Source organism: Argopecten irradians, chromosome 11 (assembly GCF_041381155.1).
Source record: "Argopecten irradians isolate NY chromosome 11, Ai_NY, whole genome shotgun sequence".
NCBI lineage: Eukaryota > Metazoa > Mollusca > Bivalvia > Pectinida > Pectinidae > Argopecten > Argopecten irradians.
This window is the reverse complement of record NC_091144.1, coordinates 10,352,025-10,373,441: the sequence shown is the minus strand read 5'-3', so window position 1 is coordinate 10,373,441 and position 21,417 is coordinate 10,352,025. Positions and strand designations below refer to the sequence as shown.

At 35.4% G+C, this 21,417-nt stretch overlaps 1 protein-coding gene across 1 annotated transcript in view; it reads left to right on the top strand.

The window, feature by feature from the left end:
* The first annotated feature begins 519 nt into the window (after window positions 1–519).
* The window catches only part of LOC138334721 (protein slit-like), a 104,888-nt gene continuing 83,990 nt past the window's right edge, over window positions 520–21,417 (top strand). The window contains exons 1-4 of the mRNA XM_069283408.1: window positions 520–1,246; window positions 5,763–5,834; window positions 11,341–11,412; window positions 16,060–16,131. Of these exons, the coding sequence (XP_069139509.1) occupies window positions 1,047–1,246; window positions 5,763–5,834; window positions 11,341–11,412; window positions 16,060–16,131 (416 nt within the window). The 5' untranslated portion in view covers window positions 520–1,046. The remainder of the gene's footprint in view (window positions 1,247–5,762; window positions 5,835–11,340; window positions 11,413–16,059; window positions 16,132–21,417) is intronic.

Below are 21,417 nucleotides of genomic sequence, written 5' to 3'. Positions count from 1 at the left end.
CACATCATTTAATTATCGTTAGAGTATTATAATTGCCACTTGTTTTGTTAATTAAACTGTAGACCGATTGAATAACAAATATTTGTTTAGATGAAAATGATCGTACACTAATTGTCTGCGATAGTGCCGAGAATCGCAGTGTACTCCAATCCGTAATTCAAAATATTTCCTAAACATTGTCTTCAAATCGTTCGTTGAAACATTAAGTGAAAATCTTCTTCATTTTAAAATGGTTAAACACTAAACAATTTTACTTAAAGATATCAAGAAGACAATTTCTTACAGTGAATAAACCCTAAAAACCAAAGACCTGGGTTAATACTAAACAATTTTACTAAAACTTATCAATAAATAAATTCTATATACCAAAATCAGAGACCTGGGCCTCCACACACATTTACTAAACTTTGACTACTAAACTCAATAAAATAGTTTCTTACATTGAATAATCAGAGACCTGAGTTTTCATCCATGAGTAACTGTCTGTGTTCTTTATGCGCGAATAGTTTGACAGTTTTAGTCCGACAGCGCTCACGGACGAGACCGGATTGGCTCAGAGTTTAGTGTGTACAAACTTAGTTATCTCCCCCACATGGCAATGGACCGTACCAAGCTCGGCGTGTGTAGTATATGGTCAGGCTAACGGTATGGGCTGTACGGAACAACAACAAATGGATTTACCGAGATTGTGGAGGAAAAATTCGACAAAAAAGTTGGGAATACGCCTATAGCTAGATCGTTGTGCACCATCAGTTTTTCGGCATATTTGTTAGCTATATATACCTGTACAGTGGTCTAACGGACTGTGGTCGCCTACGGGATTTATATGCACCAGTGTGATAGCGTTAAAGGGGTAGTAATGTAATAGTAAGCGGTATTATTAGTAACCTTATTTATAGTGTATACCATCGCGAGGGTTACCTTACACCTATACCTAGCAAGGATAGCTACACAACTTACAATGTAGGCCAGTCAAAATCGACATGGATTTATATTTCATAACTGGATAATTTTGTGTATTATTATTTTTTCTAAATATTAAAAAAATGAAGATGAAACCCAAAGGATATTTAAAATTCAACATGGATTCATTTTGGATTTATTGTGTTTTTATACTACTAAGTTCTTTAGAATGTGTGTATGGAATTTGTCCCGAGAAATGTGTGTGTGAAGGAAAGACTGTCAATTGTGCATTTCGAGGATTTAATAATGTCCCACAGGATATGCCGAAACAGGCACATAAAATGTAAGTATTTCTCAAAATCTAGATAAATTTTATAAATTCCTAATTTGTTTCTGAAGTTTAAGAACTTAATACAAAACATATACCCGAGGCAATTATTTCATAGTTAGCCGATCCCATTAGTTTGAACAATTTCTTAATCCAGCGTAATAAAAATCTCATTAACATGTATCTATAAATCGTATTTAATCGGAGCGTGCATTATAAACCCCCACTAATACTTCCATAACCTAATCTCTCGGGGTAAGGGAGAACGCTGTCGCTTAAACCTTTCACAAAATCAATTTCAGTGTGTAGGTTAAAAAAATTCAAAATGTCCCAATTAAATTTTACAAGTTAGCACTAAAATAGGTTGTGGAGTCACTTCAATACACTGGATCGACGTGAGGAGTGTTTTTACAGTATATATCGTTTGTTAACGACCACAGATAGGTCCCTCTCCCCTATTTGTGTTTTTTCCAGACAATACTAGATATAGAACGAGACATGTTATGTGGCGTTTTTACATATTTGATGTCTATAAACAAGCCTCCTTTCCGTTAAGTGCACATTCCAGAGTTTTTATCAAGTGTCGTCCTGACACGAAATGTATTCCACCGAGTCCCATCTTTCTGTCAATGTAACAAGTCGTACTGTTGTATATGGGAATCGCTACCCACAAAACAATCGATGTTTCACAATTAGAAAATTCAGGAAATTCATATTTTGAGCTGCAATTAAAGATTTTGTCAATTTTTCTGTGAAATGCTAGAATCTATCAATTTTTTAATTTAATTCAAGAAAAAAATACTCTACTACATGTATAGGCATATTCAAGGACGTATATCTTATTGGAAAATTAACAAATAAAAATAACAAGATTATATGCAACTTCTCTAAAATAACTAAATCAATTTCAACAAAAAGTGGCAGGACATCGTATAATTTTATTGAATTTAACATAAGTTTCTGATAAGGTGACGACAATGAATTTCGATAGAAAATAAAACAATGTTGACAACAGTTGGACTATCAAATCCTTCACAATATTCCAAAAACGGGTTTTTTTTACCAAAATACCAAAAGCTATAACAGACCAATTACAATGACAAACTATAGGTTATAGAACCCATCTCAATACTTCTTTACATTAGATAGCATTCAAAGTACTTCACAATCATAAGAAATAAACTGAAAATGACGCATATGTTATAAATCATACCTCCTCAGCTTTTTACATCATCTTTAACTTGTATAAATATTTCTCACAATTATCGCCATAACACTAATCATAAATAAACACAGTTGTTAATGAGAGCCAAGCTTCTTTTTTAATTAATGTTTCCTATTTTACATAAATCTGAGGACAAGTGACAGAAAAACTCAACCCTTTCATTTTTCAAGTTGTCTCCAAATATTAAAATTGCGTTTCTCTGGCAGGTTTACGATATTGGCGTTACGTAATGTGGCCGTATCATTAAATAATCACAAACCAGAGCGATGACAGACGCTCTACAAATAGTTGATTTACAATATGTCCTTAAGCTGTTATTAGAAATGACATCATGATATTTTTAAAATGAGTTTTTATACCCCGAGGCCATCACAAAAATATCGACCGGTTATTGAAATATTATCAGAATTTGTGTGCCCTAGCTAGTGCCGACACCATTGTTCTTTTCCCCGGGGACAAGGCGCCAAATCGTGTCCCTGGTATCACCTGATATATCTGATGGGTAAATGATAGTTCTGGTTTGGCTGGCGATAATCAAAAGATAATCTTCACATTTATTGTATAAAGAGAAAAAAATCAAAATTCATCATTGTCTGAAATTAGACCTGAAAGCATTTATCAACGACGTTATTTTCAGTTGTTTCCTAACTGACTGATTTATAAGTTATAATTCATAACGATTGTTATTGATAACTAGGAGAATCGATCTATTCTGTTAACATCTTATTATGTCCTGAACTTAACACTCTCATTCATCTGGCGAAAGTCTATAATACACCTATATAGTGTGTTTAATAACCCCCAATAATACCAATTATTTATCTCACCTGTACATCACATACACAGGTACGCCGACAAGTGTTTATTGTCAGTCGATAATTATATGTAATCGATGCTCTATAGTAATGTCACCTTAACTTTTATCTGGTAGAAAGGTCTTTATAATAGTTTAATTTTATAATTCTATAAATTCAAAAAATCCTAAGAGGACACAAAATTGCTGATTGTCTTATCAAGAATGATTTGGACGTAAAAACGTTGTCGTTTGGCATTCCTATCTAATGTACATGTGTGTGGACAATAAACGATTTGAACGAAAACAATAAGAGCAACTGTAATATAATATTATAAACAGTTTATCGCAATTTACTCCTAAATATAAATTCACGTAAACATTTGATTTGAATTATACCTACATCTGATAAAGTATGCATTATTTAGTCAAATCCAAATGATGGTTTGCTCACAACTTTATCGATCGATATGAACAAAACACGTGCAAAAGTGCTGAAATTATGTAATACGGTAAAAGTCAAAGCTCTCTTGTTTTGTTGTGTGTGTTGGTGTGAAATGTAGAATCTGACGGGATGGTATTTATAAGCTGTAGGTTTCACGAGAACTATGTTTATACCCGCGAGATGTATGTCACCGAAACACGTCACCGATAATTAACGCAGTTTTCACGGAAGAACGCAGCACGTGCTACGTTTGAGGGCAGATAAGATGGGAGAAAACGAGACACAAAGAGCCTGTTATCACAAGTCCCTGTAACCTGTCGCTCACCCGTACACAGTTATAGTCTTAAACGTAACACCGGCCTAATATACATTTTTTGTATACATTTTATACCATTTGCATGCTTCATCAAATACGAGCTTTCTCAAAACATATCAAATTTGCTACAAAGAAGGAACTAGCAAGTTGTACTAAGAGTTACTGACTTTGTAAAATGTGATCATTAAGTTGTTTTTTAATGTGTTGTATCGGATGTCCTTCAGTTTGAAATGAATATGCCCAGAACCAAATGATGTTAGATATAATAGTTTAAGCATTGAGTGTTTTCCTTTTCAGGGAGCAACCTAATCGGTTTGACCGTTTTCAGAATGATAGTTACATGTCGTTGAAGTATTGGTCAAGTTTCGTCTAAAATAACATAAAATCAACAGTTCCGTTATAACAAAAAAACTAAATCCACTACTACAATCATATAAACGAGAACGGCCCTTGTGACGCGTGCATTGACCAGCACCTGGTAACAGACTTTGGAATGATAGGAACGAGTAGAGAAAGTTTAGGACATAAGGGCTATGTTTTTAACGCTCCACGTGTACGCTTCACCACCAGTTTAGTTCGTATCATCTCGACCCCAGAAAATCCTCCCTCCTAGAGATAAGCTTCGCATGGACATCTCATCTAAAAAATCTGTAAACAAAATACTTTAACAGGCAAACTCAGAAGCATAAAACGCATGTGCACGTGTTTTCAAACTGCTCGGCTCACTAGGGCGACTGGAATATTGGCTAGCATTTTGACTTCACGTATAGTCTGAAATTAATATAGATAAAAGTTTGAGGCACTGTTGATAAACGTCAAGTGGGATTGCTATATAGGTTTTGGGAAAACGCACGCGCTAAATACAAATCACGTGTTCTCAATAAATAATTTGTTTAGATATGTTTCAAAAATTAATATAGACATATGCTCGGCCGAATCCCTTATAATTGGTGATGGCTTTGATAACATGAATGCGCTATATTTTTCGTTTCACGTGACATGCGCGCGATACGACGGGCTCCATGATATATTGTAGGATTTACATTGAGCTAGCGATAATTGATAAAACTGGAAGCAGATTTACCATCAAACTACACAAGAGACCGAACTCTTTATTTTGAATTATTCGTACGCGCGCCCATGCACGTGAGAAACATAAAACAGGAGTTATGACTTGGGGTAGGTCTGCATGTACACCAGGGCTGACATTCGACAGACCTACACACACTAATTGCTAATTCTGCTGTAGACATATTAAGTGTATTTGATGTAGATGGTCCTACTTAACTCACACAAAAGTGGCTTTTGTAGCCGACGTGATAGGAATGGATGTCATTTATGCGTGTGCCAAAACAAAAAAAGATTGTGAGTGAAAGACATGAATATTATACCAAAAATTGGAATAAAAATAAGGACGAGAATTGAGAAAGTTGATCTGTACTTTAGTCATGCTAGAATGATATTATACTTATATGACATATTACTATCTGTATAATCATTGATGGCGATTGCTTATCGTGATAAAAACATTGTGAACCGTAATACAGGCGACGAAATTAATTTATTGAATTTGTTTTATACAATTTAAGTTTTCTTCATTTGGCATAAATCAAATTGAAGAAAAACAGCTTATATTGGAAGTTAAATCAAATAAAAAACCTTTTTTTATTATGATACTCCACCCTACGATTCTGTTGCCAATCGTAGAATAATTATATAAATTCATTTTCAACTCCACCTTTTTCGTTGCAGAGATTTACAAGGTAACAACATTACAATTATAAGAAGAAGGGACTTTGAGGGATACCGCCAACTACGGAATTTGTAAGTATAGAAATCAAGAGACTTAACACACAAGCAAATGAGTAGTCAATAAAACATGAACAGAATTGTACATAGATGTGTCAAACAAAGAGGCATATCTCAATCCGGCTGTAAGATTTCGGCTGGTTAACATAAGGCTTGCGGAGTGTTGACAGCAGACACATATTGCCCGATTTCAATTAGAACAATATTATGTGAAAATCGAAGAGCTCTGGATTAAAACGAGGCCTGGGATGTATTTTTGGTGTATGAAATGTATTTTGTAGGTGTGTTAAATGTACGTAATTCTTATCTTTATCAGTATCCGATATATACATTTCTGAGATACGGTAATCACAATGTTTTGACTTGAGGTTGATACTAAGATTTGCCAACCCAAGATAAAGGTACAAATAGAGTAAAAAAGTATACGGGAAAACAAAACAATAACTTATCTGTTTATCAATAGATAGAAGTATACCATCTTTGATGCGCGCTAATGGATCTCCTAGGTTCACCGTGAAGGGGGTGGGGTGAAGGATTATCCGAACCCCCAGCTACAACTAAAGACATGTAACAAGGGACACGCTAAGTAGATTTCACGGTGTTTAAACATGGTAGTTAACTGACGTAAAAACAGATGTCCCGCATCAGCCCTATGTAAGTGTTCTGCATACCAGAGGAGAGAAGACGTGTGTTTTGTATATACCCGCAGATCGGCGTTCTCATGTGAACTGGATGTCGCACCAGACCTCTGTCTGTTTCAGTATAGACACACATTGTCGTCTAGTGATGTAAACGTCATCGCTATTGTCGTTAGGGCGAAGATAACGACTATACGGAATGCACGTGTTGGAGAGGTTGTGCGCGTTTCCCTTGTTTTTATTAACGTTTCATTGTCTGTGAGAAACTGATTTATGTTCCATGTGGACATAAAGGTGAAATAGAGAAAAAACAATCAAACATACAATCATATTGTTTTTATTATGTTCCACTCGGGTAATTGTTACCTTTGGAAGTTTGACACTGTTGAGCATTGAGGTAATAAGCATACCACACGTGCATTTCAGTGCGCGGTAGAACACGTGAGGCGGTGGTCTATGACAACATGTAGGTATAATGGCAAGGTTCTGGTATAAGGATTAACGGCAATATACGGTGTCCTCCACTCCAATAAAACAAATATTAGAGCGCCAAACTCCAGGTCCTTGTGTTTTTCGTTCCTAGTACAGTAAAAACAAATTAGATACTCGAAATAGCAGTATAAGCTTCCGGTAATACGAGGGTACACAAAGTTAGTGTTTCCAATAGTCATTTTGCCTTTTTCCTTGTTCAAACAAAACGCCCTACACGAAATCCCCTCTATTCAGTGTTCGTGGGTTATCGTTAGCAATATCCGTGCCGATTTGACGTTCATAAGTATTTGGCAAACTCTGCATACAATTTAAATCTGTAATATACCGTAGAAATATTTCAATTTCTGTGGAGTTCTCCTCGTGTGAACAAAGAGACTAGCTATCATAAACACAGAAATGGGTAGTCGGGGCTTAAGTGTGCGATAAATATAATCCTTTCTGCAAATATCAGACATTTTCCTGCACCCGCTCATAATACATTCAGCCTTTGTTTCCGTCCATACGTAACTTCTAAACAGGTGGAACAATAAGTAAGGTTTCTAAGCTATGTTAGGTATGAGAATCTTGTTGTCTTTTTCTCAGATATTTGTCATCTCTCGAATTGTGAGTAAAATAAGATCAAAATGTTGTAAATTCATCGAATTTAATTTAGGTCAAAATAAAAATACGTTTTAGACAAGAAATATTTACCATGTAGATAAAGAAAATGTCACATTGAGTATGTGGATTATAGTCACCAAATCACATTGCGAGTGATGTTAGATGAAGCTATCCATACTTAAATCAGATGTTACTACAAAGGTGATATGTTGACCCTCAGTCTTAGAGTCGGAGATCGATACCCAATCCAGCCCAACACTGGTGATGTAATAAATCATTACCGAGGTGTGAGTGTTTACTTATAGCGACTTTGTGTGAATTATACCCAAACAAAACCTGTATAATGGGCTGATGTCAAACTCGTAAAGGAATATCAAAATGAGACAAATTCCCGTCAATTAAGTTTTCAGATGTAATACGTTTTACGGTTCGCAATTGTAGACGTCAGACGTTTTGATGTGTAGATTGACAAGACGTTTCCACTTACATAGCCAATTTCCTTATTTCCCCCCTTAGCTTTCGTAATACCTTTCTCTACTAATTTATATCTATGGTATTTCCCTAGTTCATGAATGATGAAATCGGGGCTAGTGCATATTTGGGAAAATGGATATTTTTGATATTTCGTTAATTGGCTGATTTTGTGTGCGTGTTTTTCGGGAAAATACAGTTTAAACAAAAATAAGTTGAACTATTTAATTGATATTTACACTTCCTCGGGCGTAATCAGTATGATATAATATATTTCGACTTCATGATTAAGCGATTTTCATTATGCATGCTCTATAGACAGCTATAACCACTATCGTCTTTTATCGAAAATCACAACAAATATCCTTTATATCATTGTAATATTCTCGATTAATTTTTCTTATTTCAAAACCGCGCCCAGGCCGACTTTTAACTTTTTAAAGATCCCATCAGTATAGCTTCCGACCTTTCGATCTTGAGAAATTCAGCAAGTTGTTTGTAAAGTGCGACTTTTAACTTCCATCTAGGAATGAAATGGCAATAATAAAGACTTCGATTACATCAATATAATTATAACCTTTAATTGAAAGTGGTGGTATAACTATTTCTATTGTGTTATTTTACCCAATTTAGAAAATAAAATTGGACCAGAAACTTGTATTTCTCGCCTTGGACCTATCGGATATATTTTGGGTGTGATTAAGGCCCAATATCAATGTGTTATCTAGGATTTAGTCTTAACTTTCGACCCGGCCCGTAGACTTGGCTAATCTAGGTCTGGATTTACGGCTTTGGTGCCGTTGTTATGAAATTCGAGCGAAAGTATCGCTAAATGGGCGGAAAATTCGTAACTTTATCGAGCACATCGATGGAAAACGCGATGTTAAAACATAGGGTTCACGCCTTATAACCTGATCCGCGTGAAAATGGACAATTGAAGGGTGTCGGGGGAAGTTACAGCGAGTCACCGATACGAGAGGAAATATTGTCACATGTTTTGTACTGATGGTTTCTGTACATCATATCACTGTCAAATTTTATCATAAATCACACATTTGTATCAGAAATTTCTGAATGGAAAACACAGGTATAATGATGTCCTAGAGAGTTGTTTGAAACCTCCATTAGGCCGTCCCCCATTGTACAGATAGCGATAATTTCTCTAGTTTATAATTACCGGTACATGTATATGATTTACGGCCGAAACTGGTAGTGAATGGGAAACTGAAGGACCCAAAGAAATAATAGATACAAGGTTTCTACCCATACAATGTCCCTGTAGATGATATCTACAAATGCCCTGAGGAACGCGACTTTTGCCTGACTTGTGGCGTCCGACATCGTAAACCGATATGTCTAGAACTGTTAATTCATAAACTTCTTACTCAAGCGGAAGGAAAATAACAGGTCGGATCAAGATTTGTGGAGCCATTCAATAAAAAATCCAATCGTGAAATATACTTTTTATGGTTTGAAATTAATGATGCAAAATTAAACGACAGATTTGCAACCCAACTCTTCTGCAGTGTCACTGGTTATTACTTGGGATTGAAGATATGTAAAATAACACCGTATTTTGTGTTCGATGTGGAGTTAATCATCATAGGATATTTTCCTTTTCGTTTTAGTAAAATCAATAGGCTGCAAACCTTCAGTAAGTAAATGAATTGAAATCAAATTGTGAAAAAAATGTTGGCGTTTCTCGTGATTTGTAAGTGTTTTACACACAGGGACCTGGCACGAAAATGTTTAACGAATAGTATACATATATATATATTATATAATATATATATGTATACTATTGGTTAAAAATTTTCGGCTCGAAAATACCTGTGTTTTCCATTCAGTGGAACTGCAGCAATTTTTAGTGACCATTCGATATCGGTGACTCGCTGTAACTTCCCCGACACCCTTCAATTGTCCATTTTCACGCGTATCAGGTTACAAGGCGTGAACACTATTTCGTGACATTCGGCACGAAAATTTTTAACCAATAGTATACATATATATATTATATAATATATATATATGTATACCAGTTTTGGTTAAAAAATTTCGTGCCAGGTCCCTGTGGTTTTACAAGTGTATAAGTCCAAGTACACCATTAGTTGTACATTATGACATTACCACAGAATATAAGTGAACAGATCACTGTTCCGCTTCCGATATGTATACCGCTGACTGATCAGCAGTAGTATAAGTATATATCGTAATTGTTTTGTCAACCGCTCCCTGTAAACAATATATAAACAATATATCGGTGTGCACTGCGAATCTGATGACGTAATTTGCAGATTGAAGAGGATACCGGACATCTAGCTACTAATTAAAAAACCGGACTGGAACTTAATCAAAACAAAGCGAACTTCCGGAAAAGTGATAAAGATCATGTTGATGAATGTATGCTTTCTGAATCAGTGATTGCCTTTCAACTTTGCGTGAAGTTTGAATCGTTAAAACACGAATCTGGTTGATCGTTTAGCCCTGTCCAGGTGCAAAACCACTACGCCATATCCAAAGCTCAAAAGATCCACAAAGACGTTTCATAACTAACTTCTTGATTCCGTGAAATGTGAGCCAACATGCTAACCATATTAGTGTGTTATCAGTTTTCCACTCTGCTTGACGGGGAAATCTTTTCAAAATCTAATCAAGCCGTTAAAGTATAGTGAAATAAGTTATTCGTCAAAAACTTGTCTGTAAACTATACATACAGAATATTACTTTGATATTTTCATTGGCTGGGGATATTTTCTTTTAGACATACAATGTTTCCCGTGATTAATTTTACACGTGTATTGCGCTGTGATACTTATATTAAAACAATAATGAAGCTCGTTTCGTGCCGGGAAGACATCTTAAGCTAACTGATCTCGACCACATTAAAACGTGTTGAATTGAGTTCATTAGAAATTAGACGCGTGTTTAAAACATCTTTAACCGCCATGAATGATTTGGATGAAAAGGGTTTACCCGCCACCCAGCGTGAATATTACCTTGTAATCAGTGACATTCCGAGTGGATCAAATTACCTTCGGATTGTCTCTGTTATTGCCTTGGTGCTTCATGCATTGTCTTGTTGCGTTTTGTTCGATTGATGTTCTAAGGTGTTTACAGGCTTTGTGTAGACGACAGCGGTCCCGTTGTGTGGTTAATTTATACCACTGTCATTAGCTTTTAATCATTATACCATAAAGTTTAATGTTAGAATCAGATGGACTAGTGCCTCCAGGAAAAAACCCATCGGAGAGCTTTCTTTAAAATTAAACATGCTTTTTCAGTTATTTTCATGCTTGATTTATTTTGTTTCTTTTTAACAGATTACTGTTGGAAAATCAAATACACACAATAGAAAGAGGATCGTTTGAGGACCTTACACAGATGGAGAGATTGTAAGTATATCGACCGAAGTTGGTGCCGGGACCAGTTCATTAACAAACAAAGAACAACGTTCTTTCCTTGTTATTATTTATATTGCACCTATATATAAGTGCACCTTTAAAGTGCGTCCCTCAAATTCTACGCTCCATGAGATACATTTGCATACGCCCTTCTAATCCTACAAATAAGATGGGCGACACCAGTAGCAATGTTTCAGTGTAAATTTGACGGAGACGGATAGGTACTCGATACATACAAGGAAGTTACAAGGAAGTTATAGTAATTAAAATCGGCATACACAATCAAATTAACACAATCAGTTGATCTATTTTACAGCTAATGGAATAAATCAGGACCTAGAACAGGCAATATTCGTAACGACTTTCAGACACCAAGACATACGCCTTGTGTAGACACTTTTGACAATTCACATAATTCTGTGAACAATTTGGCGACTTTCCGTTTCTGTCATATTGTTGCCATGTTATAGAACGACAAATGTCATTGTATTCAGAGCATTTAGCACGCCTTCACTTCGTCATGTTGCTATTTAAGATATTTCGGTAAGCGTCGCCACGTTCAGGGAAACAGGTGCGTGACGTGAAGAGTTGACGAAGGGTTATGATGTAACAACATATCTGTGGATCTGTCCTATCGATAACCTAGATCGTTCTCAAATATAAATCACATCCGTTTATATGGGGTTATTATCGGCCCCTATTGTGGACCCGACAAAACAGTTTGTACTCCATTATCACCAGCCTTGAGCAACAATAAAACGCCGATAATTGAATCGGACCCGTATCCGGTGCGACCATGTCCATACATTACCTTCCTGTTTGCTTTGCCGGAGACGAATATCTTGATTGATTTCTCAATCTTTCTCATTCTGACGTTAAACACATTGCTAAGTTTGTATTAACAGGTTAGGTAACTATGTGGTACATTGTTGCCCAAGTATGCCCCAAGTCATTGGCCTCGCGACCTTGTCAACATATTTGTTGTACGCCATGTCTTGTCCTTGCAAAGCTGTCCAGCTGGTTCATATATCTACCGCTCGGATCTATCTGCCCATAATGATAGGGAGATATCAGATACTTTTGATCAGTGATTGGCTTAAATACAGGCTAATATTATTGTACTTTGTCTTCATTAAATCTTTAGACAATAAAAGAAATATGTATTAGGTATCTTATATAACTTATACGTTGTTTATATGGCATACAATAGCGCAATTGTTCCGACTTGGAGACGTATCTGACCGGTTCCGTAATTTAGAAAAACTTCAAATGTTTCCAACGTAATCGCACTAACTCTTGAGAAAGTTTTCAATTGACCTGATGGTGTCCATTTATATATGTTTACCTATTAACATACTTGAATGGACTGATGATCTGTCCATCTCGATAATCAATTGTCCGGCAGTAAATCTTGACCACAGGTTGAACCCCCAGGGGTCAAGTTTGCCTTTTGTCGTTAGGGTTTGATTTCAATGATAATGATTTCGGATTGATACATATCTCTGATTTATCAGACGATCAACTTACGCCCCACAGCACAGCTAGTTTCTGGGGTTACAACACGGGGCATGTTAGCCAGACTAGCAGACTCCGGGACAGGCATGGGAATATCCTAATACATCCGGGATAGACACGAGAACATCCAAATACGTTCGGAAAAAGGCATTGGAAACATCCAAATATATCCTGGATAGACATGGGAAATATCCTTATACATCCGAGAAAGGCATTCGTGTCTTACATCCAGGGACTCATAGAATAGACTCGAGGAAAGGGATGGCGATCTTTTACCTGTCTCATTAAATAATCTATTGATAGCTATTGTTCCAAAACCATATCAATTATTAAAAGATAGTTCCTTCAAAATCACATACACCTGTCAAGTATCTCAGACTTTGTTTTGAATGGGTTTAAAAACAAAAGCTCATTTATGTATTTTCTCAATGCAACCCATCTAGTATTCTAATACAAGTTTGAAAGAAATATTGAAATAAAATCGTGAGAAAGAAATTCACTATTTTGCTAATAAAATGATGTATGTTTCGTTGGACATACACAGTAGCAATTATATAGTCGCTACCTAATCCTTCTAAATTAGGCCACTGTGAGCGATTTATGACAAAAAGCCGGCGGGAATGAGCCATTGTCATGAGCTAGCTAGGAATTCCTGACATATCAATTCGGACTACGAAACATTACCTACAGTGTACACTTCAGACAGTTTCTGCAGACGGTATTTTTACCACAAACATGTACAATATCTAAAATAGTGAGTGGGAAGTAGAAATAAATTCTTTAATGAAATTGCTTTAGATATATTTTTTATTTTTATTTTTTGCTCTTTTTTGCCAATTAAACGTTTTTAGCTAAATATAATGGTATTTGTCCGGCCTAAAACCCATGGTTTGGGACCACGTGCCCGTACCCTTTGGTCAAGCATATATCCCTAATGGTTTATTCTTGCTCGGACAAACGGTCAGCAGTTTTATCTGAATCACTCTCTGCTGACCGATAACTAAACTGGCCAAATGGTCTTTGTCTTCAGTGTACTTCAGTGATTGATTGGAAAAAGAAACTTTGAAACAATCAAAGCCACGGTCAGTCTAGTGATCTCTGGCAACCGGAACGCACTCATGACCGTCGACTGACGGACGTTGAAATGTTTTTGACGCTGCAAACGCTTTACATGTCATGATTATTTTTCAAGGCTACTTGAAACAGTGGATATAAAAGAGTACACAAAAAAGACCAACTCTTAACTCTTTAAATTTAAACATGATCGTTGAACTCTGGCCTGGATTATATCTTTTATTAGAACGTCAAAAGACAGTGATGAACACCGGACCACTTGAATTCAATTTGCGGAACATTTCTCTAGACTACTATCGTTTTAGCTACCTATCATTCTCCCATATCTTCTCCCATTGGAAGACACCCATAAGACGGCGTTTGTCTTATCGTAAGTGTTTACTTATTGACCTCATCTCAAGACACAACAGTTGAAGCGTTAGGAGACTTAATTAAATGAAATCAATATAACGTCCACTTAAGTATTGACAGGCGACATCTAACATTGTGTAGGTTAGATGAAGAAACTCGCGGCACAGATGACCACGTGATTCTAACTAATGCACAGATAATGCGGGAGAGTATTGTCTAGAATATCGCGGTCCTATCTCATTGACGATCGTAAAGCTGGTAAATGAAAGATGTGGAAATAAAATACGATAAGATTTCTCCGTGTAAAGAGGGGAATCTATTAGTCAGATTATCTGTGGGGTAATCAGAAAACAGGTGGGTTATATAACGAGCAGAAGCAGGCGATTTCGTTAGCATAGCTCGACAATTCTCTTGTTATCGAAGGAAATCCAATGACGAAAGACCATTTTGTTTGATTTGATCAGGATATCTCTGAATGATACAGGTGCCATTTAACAACATCGGGACCGTTTAGGTGGCCGTGGAGTTATCATGGGTATCTCGTTCTAAAGAGAATGGATACGACTGTTGGTAGACAGGCGCATTAAAGTAACATCCTGTCCGCGTTAATGATCGTAATAATGATAAACAATATACCAAGTAGGTCTATAGGGCTGAATATACACAACTTTGAAGTTAGAGGCGACCTCTTTGTATTTGGGTGGCGGAGAAACATTTTAACTTTAAATGTTTTATTTCGGGGTGGGACAAAAGCAACTAATGTCTATAAATATGAGAACGAAACAGTAATTTCCTTTGGTTTGTATTTTTTTTATATGTATGTAAAAACATTGAAATCCACAATATTTGCTAACAGATGATATTCCTTTGTACGCCAAATCCGGATAAATTGACACGGAAGTTGGTTTCACGAGGTCTATTAGAATAATCTAATCCGGAAGTAACAATCAGCGGGAAATCGGAATTCTGATAGACACAAATCTACAGAAGGATTCATCTGAATTTGGTCACTATTAACTATTCAAAGCATTCATTCGGGTTACAATTAACAATAATATATGAAGTTGTGTTTTATGTTGCATTTTCCATTTAATTTTGACAAACATTAATATGCTAAACTTAAAATAAACTGGCCATCATCACGGCTGAACAGAGTCGGTCGGGAGCCTGCTTCATGGACAATGTTGTTGATATACAAACCAAATCTCGCACTTTTTCTCCTTGTCTTTTGATAAATTTATAGCTGATATGACTAGCCTACCCATTTTTTTCGCTTCTTTTTTTTTCTGCATGAGTGAAGTTGATTTTAGTTTTGATAGAACAGTAAGCCTAATGAAAGTCATATGTGTTATAAACGTTTCATAAAGTCCATTATTCCAACAAAGATCCACTCCTTAATCCTAATTATCACATGTACACCATTTAAATTAAAATGTTGAAATTTATATCATACCTCACTTTTATTCATTTTGGCGAAGAGAAAAAAAATATTCGAACATGTTTGATACATATACCCAGTACATAATGATATAATGTTATTACATTAGATTACTATAACATACATAAACATGCAGTTACAAATGTTTCACAAGAAACTGAACACACATGTAAAATAATCAGACCTCAAAGAATACATGCATTTACACTTTTAATATGATTTATAACAAAGTAAGTAATGTAATGCATATTTTTTTACAGACGACTGGACAGAAATAGATTAGTTGCTATTCCTGGTCATTTGTTCAGCATTATGCCAAATCTACAGCGACTGTAAGTACATTTTTTATCTTAACTATAACACTTCATATCTTATTGATAGTACTGCTGAAAGTTTGGAAGGTGTTATATTTGTGTTGATATCTAATTGTTGGTTTATTTAACCCTACATTTCTGAACGTGTTCACAAAAAACTTGAAACAGACCTAGAACAGTAGCCTACAGATAAAAAGTTGTGTAAAATATAGCCTTGCTGCAGGGTTCTGAAATACTTCTCACTACCAATGTTGTGTGAACAGTTGGTTTACAAATGACTGGTGAAATGTTTCATTCACTACATGCTATCAATTACTTAATATACAGGTGTTAACTAAACTGTTACACTCAACCAACACTATCAGCTGCTAATGAATGTTTTCATTCATTAATTTAAATATTTATTCACTGCACGTTTCATTCATGTTGTATACAGATATACCTACACACTAAAGTTTGTGTGCTAACTGATAGTAGTACTTTTGGCAGGTCTCGACCACCAATCTCCCTATTAATAGTATTATCTATACAAGCTTTTATATTGCTTTATGTATGCAATGTATACTTGTGAATTGGGTAAATACATAAATATAAGGTGTTATTCTTACAGTAGACAGGTGCTTGTTTGGGGATGGATGATGACGAGATGGGGGTGTGAGGGTGTGAGGGATTTAATGGGGATGAGCTGGGGAATGTCTATATACAACACCTGAATCACATTTTTTTTCTGATCAACATTAGATGTTTTAACCATGATTGATATTTTCACTAAGACCTATTCTGTTAAACACACATTTACATATATACATATTATATTTTGCTAGCATCTTTAAATTAACTATATTGTAGTGAAAATCTCATCATTTAAAATGTACCCAAAAAGTTAAATACTAAAATATTTAATCTTCATGACACAGGTTCATGAGAATGGACTCCACTCCAGAGGTGTGCCATTGTCAATCTTTTAAATTATTTGTCAGCTTACATCTTATGAGAGTTTTCTAAAATATGATATTAGAACAAGAGCAAAAGACTCCTGTGAAGATTACAAAAGAAGAGAATGTGTATTGATCAATTATGATAGCAGAATTAATGTTCTCCAGTTTGTTTTTTTATAATTCATAAGTAAATAAAAGAAATATGATGTTTTTGTTTGATGATAAAGCTGACATGTTGGTAGGTGATGTGATCCAGGTGTCGAGATCTGTTTTCAATATTTTGTGGTTGACATGAATTGCTTCTCTACAGTCGTGTACCAAATCCCACATTTGAGATTGAAGTCATGCCTTTTTTGTTATCAATAAGAGAGCTCTTTTAAATGTAGCAAGCAAACCCGTAAAAGAGTAATTTGAAAATCCAATAGGATCACTTGTTGTACATATTTCCACAAAGGAAGAGGAAATCCCATCGTATTTTATTTGTAGCAAATAGCATGATTCAAATATTTTACAGATCCCAATTTCCTTGCTGTTGAATTGACGGTTATATTTTTATGGCCGTGATGGGTTCATGCGAAACCGTTATAATTCACAAGAGATATCTCAAATATGAAATAAAAAAAAGTTTGCCAAATCAATCAATTACAAACCTGACTGAGCATTTGCCCCCGCTACTTAGTAGCGCCGACTTTGGTGCGGATTGTGTAACTTTATTCATGTATCTGTCAAAAAGTTCAGTTAAGGCTAAATCATGTTTACTCTGGTTCGGTGAGCAGAAAATGTTTGTATAGTGATATCAATGAAACCAGCTTTAGAATTGTATATATATAATTTCAGTCGTGTACATTGTACGAAGAATATTTCAATATTATGTACAATGTATGGAGGACATATTCAGATACTGGTGTTAATATAATGTTTTTATAAATCAGGTTTGTTGTGCTGTCTCAGAAGTCTATTTATAGAATATTTTCCATGTGTGCTAATCAAATTGCCTATTTGTTTCAAGATCGTGTAAGATTACAAAATAAAACTGATAAAACGGTTTAGATTTCTTGGGAACAGTCTATAACGTAATCTGTTTTGAAGTTAAGTTTGCCCACAAACATCAATCTTAACCTATGAAACATTAACAAGTTCCATGTGATGGAAGAGAACAGTACAGCTACCAATCAGGGTTATGTAACCAGGCTTTCTAACATGTTTTTACATTTACCTTAAACAATTAGTCGACATTTACACAAAAGTTAAACACTGGCAAAGTAATGAAATATAACTGTATAGAGACAGTGTTAAACAATTAACATCAGTTTTCATACTTTACTGAGGACATGAGGGATGATTGCATAATCACAAAAACAGATATTTTTTCTTTTGGCCTAATATCTTCATCAGCATGAAATCCAACTTGTATAACTTGTAAAGCAGTAGAACTGTAACATGGTATCGCCTATATTATAGCGTGCCATTGCTAATGACCTTTGAAGTTTACTGAGATGATGATTGTGAAAGGGGCTCCATTTGAATGGTCCCTGTTTTATCCCCTTCTCTGACATGATTTCATGTGCAACTGTAGAGTAGATAAAGGGTATAGACAACCACATCAACAGAGATCTGCAGTCAAGCTGACAAGGAAGTATGGTTTACTTAACCCTAGAAAACATGTAATCTTATCTAATGTAAATAGGAAAAGTAAGTAATTTAAAGTTTATATAAGAAAGGTTATAATTAGCTTTCATGATTTTAATCGGAATCTGTTAATTCTGAATCTGACAGTCTTAAGTCTGTAACAGACGAAACATCTGACTGTTACAGCGGTAGATGCTGTAAGTTAACTTATCACGACAGTTGTTATGTATCAGAATCAACTTGTAAAACATCAGTTTGAGGGATCAGATTCAGGGATCATTATTAACAAGACATTTCCTATCCCATATGTTCCAAGATAATTGTCAAAAGAATTGCTACGGGTTTATGTATGTGCATTGAAGCAATCAAGTAATGGAAAATAAATATGATTTGAAATTTCTGACAATCTGCATTTATCAAGAATTTTAATTCTATCAGCTAATCTTCATCTAGATATATTTTTGTAAAAAAAATTTAAAAGGAAGATAACAGAACTGGTTGAATAAATGTGAAACGTAAATTGAAAAACAAAATCTTTAGGTTAGCTTCCATTTTAAATAAGATAATTGAACTAGGTGTTTTAAAGTCTATAGTAAAGTAGTCATTTAAGTCAGCTTCTGATAAACAAGGGAATTTTTTTTCCTTTACCTAGTGGATTAGCAGTTATAAACAATATGATGTATTGTACAACATAGCTTAGGTATCCATACTGTACTCATACCTATGAGAAGACACCTTATTAAGCGGAATAAGCCTATCCCTTAGGTGGTATGTAAGTCCATGTATTAAATAATAAAATTCCTTTTCTTTCTAGTCAGAAGCATTAGCCACTTCAAAGAAAGGTGAAAGATGATTTATGAAATTAATTTGGATGATTCATTATTAATCGGGTCCTATTCAGGTTGGAAGCGATGAAGCTTTTTCGTGTTATACTGCGATCACAGGTGTATTGACACAGTATCTCCAAGCCTAGTAGACAGTATCGCCTACTCATCAGCCGCAATTCATGTAAATTCTCAATCCTCAGTGGATTTACAAACACATCAGCGATAATTAAAAATGGCTAGACCTTAGTACAAGGCAACCATCGTATGTAAATGAAGGGTGGTGAAATGACTGTGGCCCATGTGTATTTTAACGGGTGTGTTTAATGACGCAATTCGTTAAATATTTACCATTGCTTAATTATCTTTATTAAATCATCTCAGCATGAATTCTTCATTGAAAATACTACTTTATAACGCTCTGTCAGGTTGTGTTAAAGAAGCATTGTTGGCCTGCTCTGTCAGTTGTCAAAATAAGTCTCTAGCAAATTTGCAAATATGACGATTATGTGCTGAAGCTCCTTGTTTTCTAGTTTCTACCAACTATTGACTTTGTCTTTGGACTTACTTATAGGTACTTGAGTATAGTCCATAGCAACCTGTAATGTACGTCTAATGAAGTGTAGTTATAAATATATTAGGCTTTTCGGAACAGTACCTATAGTGTGTTGCAGTAAGTCCTGTCTTGACGGATATATTCACCAGAAACACTATGGAGAACAGTTCCTCTGGAAATGGCCATAATAGACATAAGTGTTACTGAAGCTCCTTGTTTTCTAGTAGCTACAAGTATAGTTGACTTGTCTTTATTTACTTATAGTAGGCTAGGAGTAAGTGTATAGTTATACCTGTAAGGTAGGCTACAGTAAGTGTATAGTTATACCTGTAAGGTAGGCTACAGTAAGTGTATAGTATACCTGTAAGGTAGGCTACAGTAAGTGTATAGTTATACCTGTAAGGTAGGCTACAGTAAGTGTATAGTTATACCTGTAAGGTAGGCTACAGTAAGTGTATAGTTATACCTGTAAGGTAGGCTACAGTAAGTGTATAGTTATACCTGTAAGGTAGGCTACAGTAAGTGTATAGTTACTACCGTAGTGATATTGTAAGGTAGGCTACAGTAAGTGTATAGTTATACCTGTAAGGTAGGCTACAGTAAGTGTATAGTTATACCTGTAAGGTAGGCTACAGTAAGTGTATAGTTATACCTGTAAGGTAGGCTACAGTAAGTGTATAGTTATACCTGTAAGGTAGGCTACAGTAAGTGTATATTATACCTGTAAGGTAGGTAAGGCTATACTAGTAAGTGTATAGTTATACCTGTAAGGTAGGCTACAGTAAGTTGTATTTATAGTATATGTAGGTAGCTACAGTAAGTGTATAGTTATACCTGTAAGGTAGGCTACAGTAAGTGTATAGTATACCTGTAAGGTAGGCTACAGTAAGTGTATAGTTACCTGTAAGGTAGGCTACAGTAAGTGTATAGTTATACCTGTAAGGTAGCTACAGTAAGTGTATAGTATACCTGTAAGGTAGGCTACAGTAAGTGTATAGTTATACCTGTAAGGTAGGTACAGTAAGTGTATAGATATACCTGTAAGGTAGGCTACAGTAAGTGTATAGTTATACCTGTAAGGTAGGCTACAGTAAGTGTATAGTCATACCTGTAAGGTAGGTTACAGTAAGTTTATAGATATACCTGTAAGGTAGGCTACAGTAAGTGTATAGTTATACCTGTAAGGTACGCTACAGTAAGTGTATAGTCATACCTGTAAGGTAGGCTACAGTAAGTGTATAGTCATACCTGTAAGGTAGGCTACAGTAAGTGTATAGTTATATACTTGTAACCTTGAGTTAGTGTATACCTGTGTATGTTACAACCCCCAGGATCTTACTGAGCTAGATTCTGCTCC